Source organism: Homalodisca vitripennis, chromosome 1 (genome assembly GCF_021130785.1).
Source record: "Homalodisca vitripennis isolate AUS2020 chromosome 1, UT_GWSS_2.1, whole genome shotgun sequence".
In the NCBI taxonomy this organism is placed as follows: Eukaryota; Metazoa; Arthropoda; class Insecta; order Hemiptera; family Cicadellidae; genus Homalodisca; species Homalodisca vitripennis.
Window position 1 is genome coordinate 142,225,349 of NC_060207.1, and position 18,500 is coordinate 142,243,848.

The 18,500-nt window shown below is 34.2% G+C and overlaps 1 protein-coding gene across 2 annotated transcripts in view; it reads right to left on the bottom strand.

Annotated features, from left to right (window-relative positions):
• LOC124372502 (atrial natriuretic peptide receptor 1) overlaps window positions 1-18,500 on the bottom strand; it is an 884,633-nt gene that overhangs the window by 683,233 nt on the left and 182,900 nt on the right. For both annotated transcript variants that reach the window (XM_046830913.1, XM_046830916.1), the window contains exon 2: window positions 14,521-15,643. In XM_046830913.1, the coding sequence (XP_046686869.1) occupies window positions 14,521-14,722 (202 nt within the window). In that variant the 5' untranslated portion in view covers window positions 14,723-15,643. The remainder of the gene's footprint in view (window positions 1-14,520; window positions 15,644-18,500) is intronic.

Here is an 18,500-nt window from a genome sequence, read left to right on the forward strand (position 1 = left end):
ATCATTTAACCATAGCGACTGTTTTAAAAATTAAAATCGTCTATCTTAGTAAAGAAAGGATGGGCTCCTATTCCATCATTGTCTGACTACAGTAGAAATATATGGTAACCAAGAATGCAGTGAGATGTTTACAAGTGAACTTTATCAGCAAACAGGGCATGGAAAACATCAATTCTTTTACAAGTTTGGTAAGCATATTCACGAGTCTAAGACGAACAAGTATTGGCTGATCCTAAACTTACACTTATATTGAAACTATAGTGGGAAAATATGCTGCAGTAAGAAACTGCAGGACAAATATGTCGGCAGTACAAACATTAGGGTGCTTCCTACGTAGCTTTTCAGATAGTATCCAAATCAACATTCCTTTTTATTGCTATGTACTTACTTTTGAGAGGACGCAGTCTACGAAAGAAACAGGGCATTTACCCCAAGCGCAAAGCCCGATTTGTACCTTGAACTAAACAAGGACTCAAAGAAACAAAAACTAAATACAACATGTCGTTGGAGAAGTAAACTGATAGGGTAATGAGAGATCAAGTGTGGAGGAAAACAACACTGTATGTGACCAATGTCCTTACTGGCAATTCTCGGGCTTACCTGTTGTTGTATACAGGTAATTTTTTTAAAAACCGGGCGTTCTCAAGGGATCTCGGATCACGATGACACCAACCAAACTTCTCTTGCAGAAGGTGGGAAGAAGACAAAAAAGAATAGCTCAAGAAAGCTACCAGCCAATCCTCGCCGGTCTTTAATGTACGGAGTATTATATTTGACCAGCAGGCATGTATCAGTGTCTCTGCTGTTGTAGAAGGCTAATGAAAATCAAGGAAATATATTAAATATGTTTTGAGCACGATGGATAAAATCGTGGTGGACTACTTCTAAGGCATTTGAAAAATTCTCTTAAAGGAATGCGGAAAAGGAGAGATATCTCGTGAAAGCGCTTATGTGTAACAGTATTTTTCTTAATGATGTAAAGATAGCTACACACATTGATGTATTTTATTTAAAGGAATCTCACAGGTATAATTGTTCACTATATGTTTCCAAAATGTTAGTCTAACGATTATAGCTAACTGGAAGTTAATAAACCAGACAAAAAATGTTATTGGACCTCAATATCATTAGTGTCATCAGAATAAATTTCCAAACTCTGTAAAACCCAACCTTGGGTGGACGAAGGAGATAATTATAGTAATAAAACATAGTAGTAAAATGCTCTTTAGCTGGTTTAACGAGCATTTAGAAACCAAACTTTCATTCCCATGTTAAGTTTCCAGCTCACCTTAGTCAGTTTTTTATGTTCTATTTATAAAATACCGTCAATAATTTGTACTCGTATTGTTATTGTTGTGCGAGAAACAGCCGTGATCACGTGGGTGGTTGGGGAAGTGATTAAGTGGTAGGCGAGTTGAAATAACAGACATTTCTCACCGCTGAAATAAGAGTAAAAATAGCTGCTGTTTATTCTTCTTCGAAAAACATTTTGCAATAATATGTCTTTGAGTGTGCCTTAACGTTTAAGTTCATAATAATTGTATATTATAACAAGAACGACACTAATTATCGATACCACTCATATTTTCAAAATTTACAACTTCTATTAAGAGGTGACACCTAATACGATGGATCGAAGTATCGTGAAGCGTATTTGTTTCTTTTCTTATTTTGTATATTATATTGATTTTATATAAAATGATGAATTCAAAATTTATTTGTACAAGCAAGAAGAAGCAACACGTCTATACTTTATATTGTGTATCCTTTATTATTAAACATACAGTATAATGTAACAACTTAGTCAAGCGAGTCAGGTGAGTAAACAATACGAACCACAAATCGGGACGCGGCGGCAAGTAAATGAGATCAGGACTTTGCGGGAAAGTAATAAGTTTACTCACTCTTGTCAGTAATACCGACTTTTCATCCTGACTAAACGAATTTCCTTCCTGAAAGCTTTCTTTTTAGACCACATTTTTACATCAGGTTATGTCACAGCTGGGTTATATTGGTTGTTGTCTTATTAGTTTATACGGTATGCATAAGTGATATATAAACATGTATAACGTATATGAGAAAATACAAATAATAACTTATGTAGAGTATAGTTTGCGATATATGTAATATCTCAATCAGGGAAAATAAAAATGTACCAGAACAGGTCGAAAAAAAAATAATCATAATATCAAGAAAATCTGACAATTTTTGTATTCGTTTAGTAAAATGGCAAAACTTTAATATGAGCTATGCACAAATTATCTTATGTTCAAACTAAATGACATTCGACTTTTCAACACGAACTGATGATCCACGTCACATTGGTGGAGCAATGTTGATTCATATTTTAACCACGGTGCGTAGGTATTTTTCTTATTTCTTTCAAACATTCATAATAAATTTTGCTCTGCGAATTAGCGTACGAAGGAAGTGGCTAGTTTATAATCGTTCACAATGGCAACTTGTTGATTGTTCATCGTTAATGTAATTACCGGCGACACTAATGTAATCCTTTGATCATTGAAGTTATAAATATCAAAATTTCGGACATACAATTAATTTTGTTCTAGTTTGGATATTGTTTTTCTTACTTCGAGGAGAGAAATTAAAAAGGAAAAGTAAATATTGTGAACCGAAAATCAGAAAACGATGAAGTAAATAATGTGATGACGGCTGGAGAGCGATACGTTCACCTGTACTTGTCAGTAATAGCGACATCTCATCCTATCTAAACGAATCTCCTTTCTAGAACTTTTTCATTTTCGAGCATATTCGTATCAAGTGACGCAACCGATATATTTTTTGCTTCCTCCTTATACTATATATATATATATGTATATATATATATATATATATATATATATATATATATATACAGTACTATAATACTATATATAGAGTGAAGGTATTTTAGCCCCTTCGAACCTTAACCTTGAAGTAATCGTTTGTATAAAATAACGTTAATCTTGTAACTCCTGTCACAAAGAGTCGATATGCAGTAGAATGGCAGCTGCGACGTAATATGATGAATGACATTTGGTTGCAGCAAATAGCACCTGGCATTTAGCAATCTTTACTGAACGATTTGGTTCTGAGGGCATAATTTCAAGTTACAGATGTATAAGTGAAAACTATTCAACATTATATCATTATCTGGATGGTTCTTTATTCTTATTCGTTTTAACATTGAAATATAATGTTTATGACAAAAAACACTGACAATAACAAAGGCTTCACTAAATTTGGTCATCCTTGATGAGAAATAGTCAATGTTAAGGCCGGTCAGTATCCTAAAACTTATAGCCGTGCCAAGTTTGACAGATAAAACTGAAAACTTACATCTGTTCACGTGATGAAAGCTTTTTACCAGTTTATTTGCTTAATCTTGGAGGAATTATTGCTAACTTTAATGACTGAGGTTGCGTTATATGAAATGATCGAGACAAAAGACGTCGGCTAACTTGATGGTCCCGGAATAGGTTATAGAGGCATAAAAAGCAAAGCTCCGATACATTTCAACAAATTTACACAAAGATCTGTAAACCAGTGGCATAGGTCTACTTCAATTTTAGTTACAAATAACACAACAACAAAATTTAAAACTTTTAGCGCACAAAACAGCAACAATAATAATAATTATTGATTGGACTGTGTTAGGCATTTACACCCCATTAAACGCATATTCCAATTCATCTAAATTTGGTTATGTTTTGTTAAAATTCTGTTTTTTATATTATGCAACTTATTGTATGTGGAACGAATACAACATACCTAAAATTAATTGCCTAGTTTGAAAAAACATATCTCCCAAACGTTACTCTAGGATGTATACCATATTTGATTAAATTTTCTTCATAATAAGACTTAATGCGAAATATTTTTAAATGTTTCCTCTATGAGAACATATCACTTTAAATTTCAAATATCCAAATTAACAATAGTATTAATACTAAAACATACGCAATAGTATGTTTTATATGTGTATATGCTATATTTGGACAATATTCTAGTTGAGGTAAAAGGTTTAGAATGTGAGCCTGATTCATTACTAATATTTTAATACTTCACTTATTCAGTCTAAATAATTTTCACATCAAGCCTTGCCTTTGAAATTGACACACACAACGAAAATGTTACATTTTTAAAGATCCTTTTATCTTAAAGTAATTTTTGGAACGGTTTTGTTGAATACTGAAGCCTTATTCCCTTAGATTGAATTTGGCCTTTATAAGGAAATTAGCTTTTGCATTTAAAGTAGGATAAATTGAGCAAAAGTGAAAAATAAAACACAATACAATACGGCGATAACAGACCCACAAAAAAACATTGTCTCTTTGAGTCTAAGGTTTCAACTTATACGGAAAATTATGTGAATTTAACACTACAAAGATATTCTCAATTGGAAACGTTTTGTAGAGCCCTAATACGGTCACGTTGTTTCGGCAGGTAACTCGGACGGCATGAGGACTGTAGTAGAGGTTTTGTAATCCTCGGAGGAAGTAATAAAATGATGTTTAGAACAACCATCACGTTAAAAATAAATAATAGCTACTTTTCTTCAAAATTCACAAATAATAAGGATTCTTTAAATTAAATAGTAAAATGTTCTTAAATAGCTTATATTATTTCGATAAAAATTAAATTATTTGATTTAATTTTATTTATCCTACTTTAAATAGGTGGTTTACGATTGGAACACTGGAAAATGTTCATTATAACCTTCCCGCTAATATCAATGCATACAGAACATTGAAAAATACCGAATACGAACAGACATGCAAAATAAATTTAGGAAAACTGATAAGTAAGGGGTTTATAAAACAATGAGTGAATAACAGGTTCATTCCAACAACATCATAAGTACTTCTACAATTATTAAAGTCACTAACATTGTTATATAAAAGCAGAATATAATTATTTTTTGTTTAACGTGGATTTTTTTATTAAATACGTTATAAATGTTAAGTTTTCAAATTCATGTAACTACCAAGAACCACCTGACACAAGCTTCTACATTAATGAACGTCTTGTTTGATCTAAGCGTTCATAAACATTGTTGTAGTATATATCTCGTACCTATACAATTATTGTCTGTTTTTTATTATATAAACAAACATTAGTGGAATATTAACCGAATACACAAGCAGGCAATACGAAGATAATATATTGTGAAATTAATTGCTTTGAGAAATTAACTGTTTTGATTACAGTGCACTACATGAACTCCTATCATACGAAAATGACATAAGGCGAAATTGCGGGCGAGAGGGGTCAGGTCAAGTAAGCTGGTAATCTGTCGTAATGACAAGGTTGGTCTCTCCCGCGCCTAATTTCAGCAACATATTGACGCGACGTGAATGTTATACGTGTCAGGAGAATAACAAACAAATCGTTTTTAAACACCAAAATATTTATATTTTACGTTACAACAGATAGTATGATTATTATTAAATAAAAGCTTGTTGTGGAGAGATGTGTCAGAGAAGTCTAAGAAGTCCCGAAAGCCAGGGATCCGCCTGGGGGAGGAAGATTTCAGAATACTGGACCTTATATTTCAGAGTTATTTCATGTAAATTCTTAAGGCTTTTGCGCGATCAGGTAGTCCAGTTACGTAAGGTTTAATGTATCAATATTATGTACTACAACGGAAATTTACCTATATCTTTTGGCCAGTGGGCTAGTTTACCCCTGAGAAACTTTAGTTAAAAAATTCAAATACAATTCTGTCACCATCAATACTATTTCTTTTTTTGCCAAATCAAAGTTTTGATTAGGATTAGGATTATTTTTCTAGGTATTTGTTACCCATCGTTCAGCTTTTAATTTTTTATATGATTATACAATTTTATTGTTCTTTTGTATCTGGTTCTAATATCTATCTTTTTACCAGTTTGTATTTTATTTTTTTACATTGTAGTTAATGGTGTTGAGGAGCTTCGTGGAAGGTCTGACATCGAGCCTTGAAGAAGCCGCAGAGTCCTCTCCGTGGGATCACATCCGAGAGCTTCGCGCCCAGGAGGTCCCCCAACTGCGTCTTCCTATGGAAGACTGATGACTACAACATCACAACGACTACACTACCCCACTACACCACAGACAAGTAGCGAATGCTACTAGGGCTTAGACCCTCAGAGACACAAGGCAAAAGCCTAACCGGCAGAGGCCTTGAAAGATGTGGGGGATCCACCCCCCACAGTCACAGCGACACGCTGTTGAAAATAAATAAATACCTCAACATGCTACTGAACCATGCCAAAGTAATACAAAATTTAAATCATAAAAAATTTAACAAATAGTTTATCTAAATTAATAAATAGTTTTGAGCAAGATAAGATGTGAAAATCTGTTTTGTGGAGTGTTATAATACATACATACTCTTTGATATAGCGTAACGAGAAAAACCCGGTAAGACGTATTATGTCCGCGCTTGTACTCTCTGAGCAGAATAGTAAGTGCTCTTATCGTAGATTAGTTATCGTGAGCCACCGGCGCTTATCACTTAACAGCAGTTATTCCTGGTACACTCATGAATGAGTGGAACACATGTTGGCAACGCACGCGGCGTGAGATCACGTGAAGCGTAACTGCGGTGCTTGGACTATATACCCTGTCCGCTCTAGCTTTGCACTTTAGATATGCACAATCTGGCAACGTCGTACTTGCTCCCGTTGTATTATTGCGTCGGATGTATTTACCTGCAGCCCAACAGGACATAAGCAATCACTACAATCACTATGGTAGTTAAAGGTTTGTCTATAAATAAAAAATTTATGTGGGTACTTAATGAATCAAGTTCTGAACAAGACAAATGCTAAGTGTACTCATCTACTTGGAGACCGGACTTTGAGGATGAGTCGAGAATATGATCATACAATAAATCTAATGACACAACGTATGTAGGTACAACGTTGCCAGATGGTGCGTATCAAGTACAAAGTAGCGCCGACAGAATATAGATGGGTATAATCCTATAACTCATCTACTCGGAGACCGGATTTTGAGGATGAGCCAAGTACTCGGTAATACTTCAAATCTAATAACACAACGCAAGTGAGTACAGTGTTGCCAGATGGTGCATATCAAGTGCAAAAGTAGCGCCGACAAAGTATAGATGTTATAATTCTAATTCAAAAGACATTTTTCATTCTTCTACATTAAATTTATTTTAAAAACGCTTTCGCCGGTTAAGGCATCATTAGTTCGATATTGTTTACAGAAAGAACATGTGTATAAAATAGAAAAAAAACATATGATAAAATAGAATAAAATTTAAAACTAATTGTAAAGACCAAAAACTAATAAATTATAAAAGAATTATGTAGAAAAATATGGTTTGCAATTCAAAGCAGAAAAAGTATAGATGGGTATAATCCTATAACTCATCTACTTGGGGACCGGATTTTGAGGATGAGTCGAGTACACGGTCATACGTCAAATCTAATAACACAACACAAGTGAGTACAGCGTTTCCAGATGGTGCATATCAAGTACAAAAGTAGCGCCGACAGAGTATAGATGGGTATAAATCTATAACTCATCTACTTGGGGACCGGATTTTGAGATGAGTCGAGTACACGGTCATACATCAAATCTAATAACACAACACAAGTGAGTACAGCGTTTCCAGATGGTGCATATCAAGTGCAAAAGTAGCGCCGACAGAGTATAGATGGTATAAATCTATAACTCATCTACTTGGGGACCGGATTTTGAGGATGAGTCGAGTACACGGTCATACGTCAAATCTAATAACACAACACAAGTGAGTACAACAGCGTTTCCAGATGGTGCATATCAAGTGCAAAAGTAGCGCACACAGATTATAGATGGGTATAAATCTATAACTCATCTACTTGGGGACCGGATTTTGAGGATGAGTCGAGTACACGGTCATACGTCAAATCTAATAACACAACACAAGTGAGTACAAGCGTTTCCAGGTGGTGCATATCAAGTGCAAAAGTAGCGCCGACAGAGTATAGATGGTATAAATCTATAACTCATCTACTTGGGGACCGGATTTTGAGGGATGAGTCGAGTACACACGGTCATACATCAAATCTAATAAACACAACACAAGTGAGTACAGCGTTTCCAGATGGTGCATATCAAGTGCAAAAGTAGCGCCGACAGAGTATAGAATGGGTATAAATCTATAACTCATCTACTTGGGGACCGGATTTTGAGGATGAGTCGAGTACACGGTCATACATCAAATCTAATAACACAACACAAGTGAGTACAGCGTTTCCAGATGGTGCATATCAAGTGCAAAAAGTAGCGCCGACAGAGTATAGATGGGTATAAAATCTATAACTCATCTACTTGGGGACCGGATTTTGAGGATGAGTCGAGTACACGGTCATACATCAAATCTAATAACACAACACAAGTGAGTACACAGCGTTTTCCAGGATGGTGCATATCAAGTGCAAAAGTAGCGCCGACAGAGTATAGATTAGGTATAATCCTATAACTCATCTACTTGGGGACCGGATTTTGAGGATGAGTCGAGTACACGGTCATACGTCAAATCTAATAACACAACACAAGTGAGTACACAGCGTTTCCAGATGGTGCATATCAAGTGCAAAAAGTAGCGCCGACAGAGTATAGATGGGTATAAATCTATAACTCATCTACTTGGGACCGGATTTTGAGGATGAGTCGAGTACACGGTCATACATCAAATCTAATAACACAACACAAGTGAGTACAGCGTTTCCAGATGGTGCATATCAAGTGCAAAAGTAGCGCCGACAGAGTATAGATGGGGTATAAATCTATAACTCATCTACTTGGGGACCGGATTTGAGGATGAGTCGAGTACACGGTCATACATCAAATCTAATAACACAACACAAGTGAGTACAGCGTTTTCCAGATGGTGCATATCAAAGTGCAAAAGTAGCGCCGACAGAGTATAGATGGGTATATAAATCTATAACTCATCTACTTGGGGACCGGATTTTGAGGATGAGTCGAGTACACGTCATACATCAAATCTAATAACACAACACAAAGTGAGTACAGCGTTTCCAGATGGTGCATATCAAGTGCAAAAAGTAGCGCCGACAGAGTATAGATGGGTATAAATCTATAACTCATCTACTTGGGGACCGGATTTTGAGGATGAGTCGAGTACACGGTCATACGTCAAATCTAATAACACAACACAAGTGAGTACAGCGTTTCCAGATGGTGCATATCAAGTGCAAAAGTAGCGCCGACAGAGTATAGATGGTATAAAATCTATAACTCATCTACTTGAGGACCGGATTTTGAGGATGAGTCGAGTACACGGTCATACGTCAAATCCTAATAACACAACACAAGTGAGTACAAGCGTTTCCAGATGGTGCATATCAAGTGCAAAAGTAGCGCCGACAGAGTATAGATGGGTATAAATCTATAACTCATCTACTTGGGGACCGATTTTGAGGGATGAGTCGAGTACACGGTCATACATCAAATCTAATAACACAACACAAGTGAGTACACAGCGTTTCCAGATGGTGCATATCAAGTGCAAAAGTAGCGCCGACAGAGTATAGATGGGTATAATCCTATAAACTCATCTACTTGGGGACCGGATTTTTGAGGATGAGTCGAGTACACGGTCATACATCAAATCTAATAACACAACACAAGTGAGTACAGCGTTTCCAGATGGTGCATATCAAGTGCAAAAGTAGCGCCGACAGTGTATAGATGGGTATAAAATCTATAACTCATCTACTTGGAGACCGGATTTTGAGGATGAGTCGAGACTATATTATATATTATAATCGGATTACCTGTTATCCCACAACTTAAATGACCTTTTTAATTACATGGAGCTATTTAAAGACTACAATAATAAGAACAAATATACATATTTTACCCATTTGATTTATACTAAGAACATTTTTATTGTATTAAAAATATGTATTGTTTATACTGGTATCTTAAATTAAAAATTCGTATCTCGTCTTTAACAATGAATGATTCACAGGGTTGGAAATCAAAATAATTTAAAGTACAAAATTAACCATCAGCAATAATCTTCACTACATTTAAGGGAACGTGATCATTTTAACTTGACTATGGTTTCAATACATTTTTCTTGCTTTTAAATAGTTCCTCGCGTTTACCTCTCTCAACTAAATTAATTAAAAAACAATTATAACTGCTGACAAAAACCGATAACAGAAAGTTAGAAAGTTTATAGTTAGGAGTATTACAATACAACATTATATCTATATAACCGACCATTATTTGCAATAAATAATATACTTAGTGAAAGTTTAAATAGTATATGTAGACGGCAACATCTCTTTGAGCAGTATATGCGACTCTAGTGGTGATTTCTTACCATTATTATTATTTATAGCTGAAATACTTTTTACAAATTTCTTTCAGAATAATAGTCATTAATTAATAAATTGGCAAGGTGAGAAGCCGAAACATAGAGAATATAAAATTAACACTACTTAGAAAGATGAAGTTCAAAATTCTATGTCTGAAGTATTTAAACAATAGCGTTAGAATTTTGAGTTAAATGAACAGATTAACTTTCCCAAATCAACATATCGTAGCTTTATCAAACATGTATTCGTTTTTGTAGTATTTACCTACCACTAACATATTAAAATCCCTGTAATTCCTCAAAATTTGAAATGTTTGAAAACTGGATGACACTAAAATCTTTGATACTATTCATAGTTTGCAGATATATCAGCACAATAAACTGATGTTTTCATGTCTACAGGTTTTACTTTATCTGTAACAGATATTGATTAATCATCATCCAAAATGCATGGAAAGTGTATCTCCGAGCCGTGGAACTGTTTTATTTTTTATTTTTAGTACATATTTCAAATGTCCATTCTCGATGTTATATTGCATTTAAATCAGAGGAACTTGTAAAAGTACTAATAAATAGATTATTATTGACTTGTGGCCTTTACATTTTCAGAAACTGCATGGTTATCGAGAATTTGGTGCCGACATTGGATATCCAAGATTTTGTCAAGGGGTAGGTAATTATATAATAGTATATAACAAGTACCACTAAAATTTACGAAATAAAGGCTAAGAAGTAGATTTTAAACGAAAATTTATCCTTTTCAGCCATGAACTGTGTGAGCCTCGTCCTGATGATATGAGGATATCATCAAAATGAATAATTATGTCAGGTAGCAAAGTGCAACGGTCGAGAATGATGATAAAAATATGAGATTAAAAACATAATTCAATCTCACGCCATCTCTAACCAAGGGATTAAGTCCTCTTTTATCCATAAATGAATAATGCGTATTTGAATAACACGTAAATTATCAAGTATCTGGATAATTCTGTATCGTGTCTGTAAAATGCGCATGAGAATACCAAAAAGACCTTGCTTTGTTGGCCCAGTTACCACGCTGTTGTGTTTTTCATGCAAAAATGTATGTACTGTTTATTCAAGAATTTCAAAAAATTAAGTTTCAGACTAAATATTTTATGTGAAATGAATACTTTCCGATATCAGATATTGTTAGTTCAGAGTTAAAGGCTAAAGTAACTTTTGAAGTTGTTATACAACTAAAGTAATTCGGAGCAAAGGAAAAATAATTATAACTAACCAAGCCAACTCTAGAGGGCAAAGGTATTTCAATTTGTTTTTAATTACGTCTTTATTTGTTTACATGCAAATCAGAAAGTTATTAAAGCTTATTATATACAAGGGTTTATAATTAATTCTGATGTAACGGACCATATAACATTTTAAACCTTCAGCTAAATATTTTTGCTATTTTAAAAATCAGAAAATATTTTATTTGTTTTACTGTTGATTTGACGCAATAATAACATTCATTAGTACTGCAATTGTTAAAATTATGTCCAAAATAAGTATGAAGAAACATTCTAAACCCAACAGATTAATATTTGTATATTAATGTATATTAATACTTGGAAGAAACATAATGATGAGAAAAATTAAATGGTTTAAATAGAATGATCAATATTAAAAGCTGATCAAAACGTATAATTCAAATGGGAGTGTACTCACTTAGTCCTAGCTCCAATGAGCTAGGACAAAGTGAGTAACACATACTTCAGAAAGTGTCTGTGCCATAACATTGTTTCTGAGAACTTGGAATTACCTGCTCCTGCAAATGCTAGTAATATTATAAATCCATTTTTCAGAGAACATAATACTAAATATAGTATTAAGTATAGTATTAGTAGAGTAAATATAGGTTTCTATACGTGACATCTGATGTTTATACCTACGCTACTATTAACAGTTGATCAACTATTTATTACACTGTGACTTTTGTCATAAGATTCTGTATTTGGTATATTTCTAATTTACGTACTCCACTGAGTAAGAAAACAATTATCTATATATGTATAGATTCATCTATGTATTACTGTTACGACCACAATTCTGTTTTTCTATAATGCATGTTTATAGTTTTCCGGAATCATATTCGCTGTTGAGCCCAATACTACCGAAGGCAGGAAAACCCCAATGGTAAATCCTTTTTCTACAACTACTATAGACACCTCGTGGTTGGTTTTTGGCACTGTCGGGCGGCGTGCTATTGTATAAAATTTGCGCTACTCGGGCCAAAACGTGCTCTACTCAACTGCTATAGATGCCTTGGAATTAAAAAGATCAGATACCTTAATTGGGCGTATTTGAACCGAAATTGACAATTAGCGTTCTATATGATGACCAACGATGGGATTTCTGCGATCTTTTAATAAGAGGTTAAGGCCATAAGATTTTAAACTATATTACAAGCAATCACGCAAGACGCCGTGAAATTGTTGGAGTTCAGCCAAATTTGACACAAATATTTTGTACGTGAAGTTTTTAGAACAAATTAGAACCCGTAATATCTTGGAACTAGCCTTGAAATGAAAGATGTGAAGCAACCAGACTAAAGCCGTTTTGTAGACAACAAATACAAAGAACTTAAGATTGGGTGTATTTTAACCAAAATTGGAATGAAGTACTAACAGAAGGACGATGGTTTTTCTACAAATTTTTATCAAAAAGTGCGGAGTTCCAGGGCAACATTGATAATTTGGTATTATTTAATTTAAATGTACATAAAACTACTCTTGTTCTATATAAATATTGAAGGCAGTTCGTTCTTAAATACAGCACACGCAGAACACGATTATTGAGTAATCTGAATAAGTGTCAATGAAATGGGTATGAGTACATTGTTTTTATGTCCAAGAGGGATATGGATTTGACAAATAATATTTGCATTGCAAATTGTTACAAAATGTATGGAAAAGGGGTTGGAAGTACTATTTTAATTTTAAAAGACTTTTTATAAGATATAAAAAGAACGTTTTAAGAACACCAAACGTGTATGTATTTATGTCTATGTGTAATTGCAGTTGCCGGATAACCGGCGCATATTTACACGTTTTTCTACGTGACTATTGAAAAAGTTAATATTATACATGGCTACAAATACGGACAATTTAATACCGGGTTTGATAGTTATTCTCTTATGTTGTTGATCCTGTGCTCGTTGTATGTTATGTTACTCCGGATCTCGTGTGTAAGCAGGAAGCTGACGGCTACGACACATGTCACGTAAGTTGCACTACATTTGTTTATCTCATATATCTACAATGAGTGTTCATGTTCCCTTTGATTTATACATTTCTTTAGTTTTTACTCTAAAAGTATGTTTTATTGGGGGTAAATGCAGGATAATCTTAGACACTATCTCATATGATCTACGGAAAACATTTGTATACATTGAAAATACAGTTAAGTATAATAAATATTGTAATAAATTATTGAGTTTTAAGCTAATGATTTTAAAGCAAGTAACATATAATATTTATATGGCGTAGCATACAGATTATTCATTTATTATCAGTTGCCTAAACATGGAAAATAAATACGAATATATATTTTCGAAATTGACATAAACATATACTTTTCATAGATTGAATTACAGTATTGCAAACAAAATATTTGTTCAATTAAAATAATAATTTGACCAACATTTTTATTCTGAAATTGCCTGAAATCATGTCCAAACACTTCCAACCTATAATTCGAATCGGTGAACAGAATTAAATTCAAAGAGAATATACAAAAATATTCTGATATTAAACTATGTTTTAATGTCTCGTTAATCGAGTGCTTGTTGATAAAACCGTAAACAAATTTTACGACAAGAAATTCCAAACTAAAGGAACAAGTTTTCTTGCTTCAAGCTGTTTTTATTTTCTTTTATTACAAGAAAGCCTAAGACTAAATAATGATTTAAAATGGAAACTAATTTATGCATCTGAAATATTTTGGTAAAGTGCGATTGTGTAATAGGCCAACTCTTGGCTCTTGGCTTTTAATAGAAATATTTCGCATGTCATGCTGGTATTTATATCACTACGAATCCTGCAATTATTGAAAATCTGCTTTAACGGGACGCCTATAGATAAATACTATATAATGATTATATCACACTATATCACTATATACTGAATTTATCTATCTAGCAAACCAGTACTTACCTACACTATACTCGCATGCGGGCCCGAAGAATACATGAACGTCTTTCTTGACCGCCTCAAAAGTGGCAATTTGGGCGTACACGGCGTCGCAGCGGTCGTCCCACGGCAGGAACTGGAATTTCAGATCCTTTGGGAGGAGTTGTCTCCTGCGTACTTCCTCTTGGGCGAGTCGCAAGACCGGCATCACCTTCTGGAGCGCCATAATGTATTCCGTAGAGTTTGGAAGGATCACAGCAGCATGGATGGTGGAGTCGTCTTTTGGAGCACTGATACACTCCGGCGAAGGCTGGTCAGATAGCACGTTTCTAACTCCTCCTGGTGTTTCCTCATCTCTTGTCCATAAATATTCTTTCCGTCGTTGGCTTGGATTTGCTGTTGTTTCCGATGAGCTGTAATCTTTTCTAGCTCTGAATTCGAGGAGGTTGCCACTCTCAGTGAAATGCCGTCTCTATGTCAAAGTCCTTTTGGAAATAATTCCCATCTGAAACGTTCCCAATTCTATTTTTTACCGTTCTTTGATTTAATTTATTCTTTTCGGCCCTTTTATTATTTCGTCGTTTGTAATCGCTCAATATTTTATGGTTTGACCCGTCACTTCTTCTTGACTGGTCTCTGTAATTATTTCCAGGTTCCTTTTTATAAAATACTGTCCTCTCTGTATCTGTTGCATATTTTCCGTCGGCACCTCTTACCATCAACTGTTCTTCAAACATGTCATCCTTTGGTATGCCAGCTCTACTGTAAGTCTGTACGCCATCTCCATCCTCAAGTCCCGCATTGTGTTTGTCCTTGTCTGGTATTTTAAACTCGACTAGCCTGTGATTCTGCATCCTCAAGTTCCCTCTGGGTTCATGCCCCTCCCTGTACTTAACGAGTCGACCCCCCACATCCCTACCGTTTGTCAGTCTCTCCTTGAACCTCTCTAGGACCGCACCCCCTGCCACTCTCTCTGACCACAACCCACCCAGCACCAACACAAACACCCACAGCACGTTAGTCATTTACAGCACTAGCATCAGCAGTTACATCTTCATCTCACACCAACAGCTTCAGGAACTTGGTCTATTCTCTATTCTCTTGACTGTTCAAACGCCTCAGCGTTTTTATAAACCTCCATCGGTTTCTGAAACAAAAACCCATAATTTATACACAGTGAAGAATCAACAATCAAAACGTTAGTACTTAAGTTGTATACATGTCTAATTGTTCTACAAGACATTCATGTACTTAGTATTTGTATTGTTTTCATTATATAGATATTATTAACTAAATTATTTGGATAAAATATATTGATAAAATTCATTCATCGTACAATCCTACACTCTTACTAAGTTTTAAACGTTTTTCCGTGTTATTTCCGTCCAAATGTTAAGATTTTACTACCATCCGCCCTCACGAATCCATCTCTTAGTAGAGGATTCCGCTCCGGTGCCGAGCGGTCTAAATTATAGATAGCACAGGTTCAAATTTTAAGTCTGTGACCCTAGCACTATTTATTAGTATCGTCCACATTGTACTGTACCGTCTCTCCTCGTTATCCTGTTAAAGTCCTCGCACAGCCCAGTGGCCTATGAGAAAAGGCAGAATAAGGCTAACAAGAGGGTTGGCCTCTCCTTTAAAAAATGCTATGCTCTGCACAGTGTTATTTGTTTGTTTTGTTAATAAAAATGTTGTCTTCAAAACTAAGGGGTTACCCCAAAGAGTTTAATTTTACAGATTTTAGATATAAGACCGAAATGAAAAACATCTGCAATGAAATTATTTTTTAAATAGAACAATATCTAATTTTTATTTTGTATGGAAGTCTACAGCTTAGATTTCTAAAAAAACTATCAAGCTTAGACGTTACAGAAGTATTTGGCTATGTGATAATAGCAAAGTGTACGCAAATAAAAATAACCTACTATTCAAATGGAGAAACCTTTTTACTATAGTATATTGGTCTAAATATTATTCAAATTTAAACAAAACCATTACTAGTTAGTTTTGGTCAGCTGTTTAGAATATTGTTTCTAAATAAATACTATGTAGGAATATGATGGAACTTAGAAAATAGGTTAATAAAAAACAGAGAGAATTTGAAACTAAAAAGTACATTTCTATCCGGTCAAAGACGTCTACTTCCGTGGTTATCTAGTAAATATTAGTTAATATATCTATATTAACTAATATTTGTTTTATGAACCGCCTCATTGATTTCGTATAAATTATAAATAAAATACAGTAAAATATTTACCTATACGAATAACGTGATTGAGGTGGTAACGATTGCATACTTGAATATACTACTAAGTATTGCATCCAATTATTTGTTTTACCGCAGTTCAGTTACTATGACTCACACACGAACTGTTCATTAACGTTTTCATACTTTAGTTACAACATTTATAATATAATTACGCATTGTTAGTAGTTGAAGTAAAGCTTGAGGAAAGCACTTACAGTGTTACTTAGTTACGCAACTTAAATGGTTTAACGAAGTAAAATAGAATACCCGCGTAAAGTGCTTTAAACAGCACAGTCCATCAAATAATAAATTACATTCATTGTTTAAAACAAAACAGCCAAGCAAATAGTTGATTTATCTCCATTGTTCTACCTAGAAAGTTTTGCTCCAAATATAAGATGGCCACAGTTAAAATATTAATGTTGCATTTCTTTTGACTTAACTGAGGTTATTATACTCTATGTATTGTTGTGTTGCGTCGTTGTGTTTTAAATTTAAGGATTATTTCGATAATGAGTGCAAATTTCCTACGTGGAGGGCTGATAAAAATATCGATTGCTCGATTGAAATCATGAACCCCTTATACAAATTTCCAAATTAAAATATACTAACAAAAGTTTAAAATATACTATAATTGCGCTTCAATGTGTTCTGCAACTGAATATTATAATTACTTATACCAGTATACTCCTACTTGACTCATTGCAGAGTTATCTCACTGAGAGTTTTGAGTAATTTTTACATAAACGCTAAACTGGAATGTATAGATCCAGAATGATAGCCACAAAGCAGAGCGTAAGCTCGGTCTTATTTACAGATAATCAGCACACCTAAAGCTGCCTTACACTCTTGGTTGTACTTTTTACTCTATACTAACTGTACTCTAATCTCAACTGGGATAATTTCATCTAATTACCATCGTGTTTGACCTAGGGTTTGAAATAGACCCCGGATAAAGAGAGACTTACATGAAAGAGACTTACAACAGACTTTCGATGTCTGTTTACATGAAATGACACCTACTCTACAACTTTATATCCTGGGATATAAATGCAACATTTATATCTTACACCTTTTTCTATTAAAGTTTGGATTGTTCTACACTTCTTGACAGGATAGATTTAAGAGTTTTTTGCTTGTATTTGGGTGCCTGCTTTCTTGATCAAATCATCGGCATTTACATCACTTCCGGCATTGTTCAGTGATACAAGTAACACTGCAGGACGGCCAATGTCCAAAAAAATCTGATTTCTTCACAATCCTTCCGTAGGAAAAAAAGACTTTACAAGGCACAAAGTTATTACACAGGCAGCTTCACAGTTTGAACGATCCAACAACATGGAATGGAATTTCAGCCTTTCAAAATAGACACGCACACATATTTTTAAACCTACGCACATATAACAATCGAGTAAATTATATTATTCAATTTTAATTAAATATCTAATTTTGTAGATTAATAGTTTTGTTTGATATAAAAAAAAATGCTACCTGGTACTTTATAACTCTCACTTCATCACAATTTTACTTAAATTATACTTTGGTATATTTATATATATATATATAGTTAAATAAATAAAAAATTTAATTAACAACCAATTATATAGAAAACTCATAGTTCCTAATCCTACCATTCCAAAATTACACTGTCTCCCAAAAATACACAAACCTGGGAATGGAATGCGACCAATAGTGTCATGTATAAACTCCCCAACATATTTTCTGTCTCAATGGTTGTCGAAAAATCTTCAAA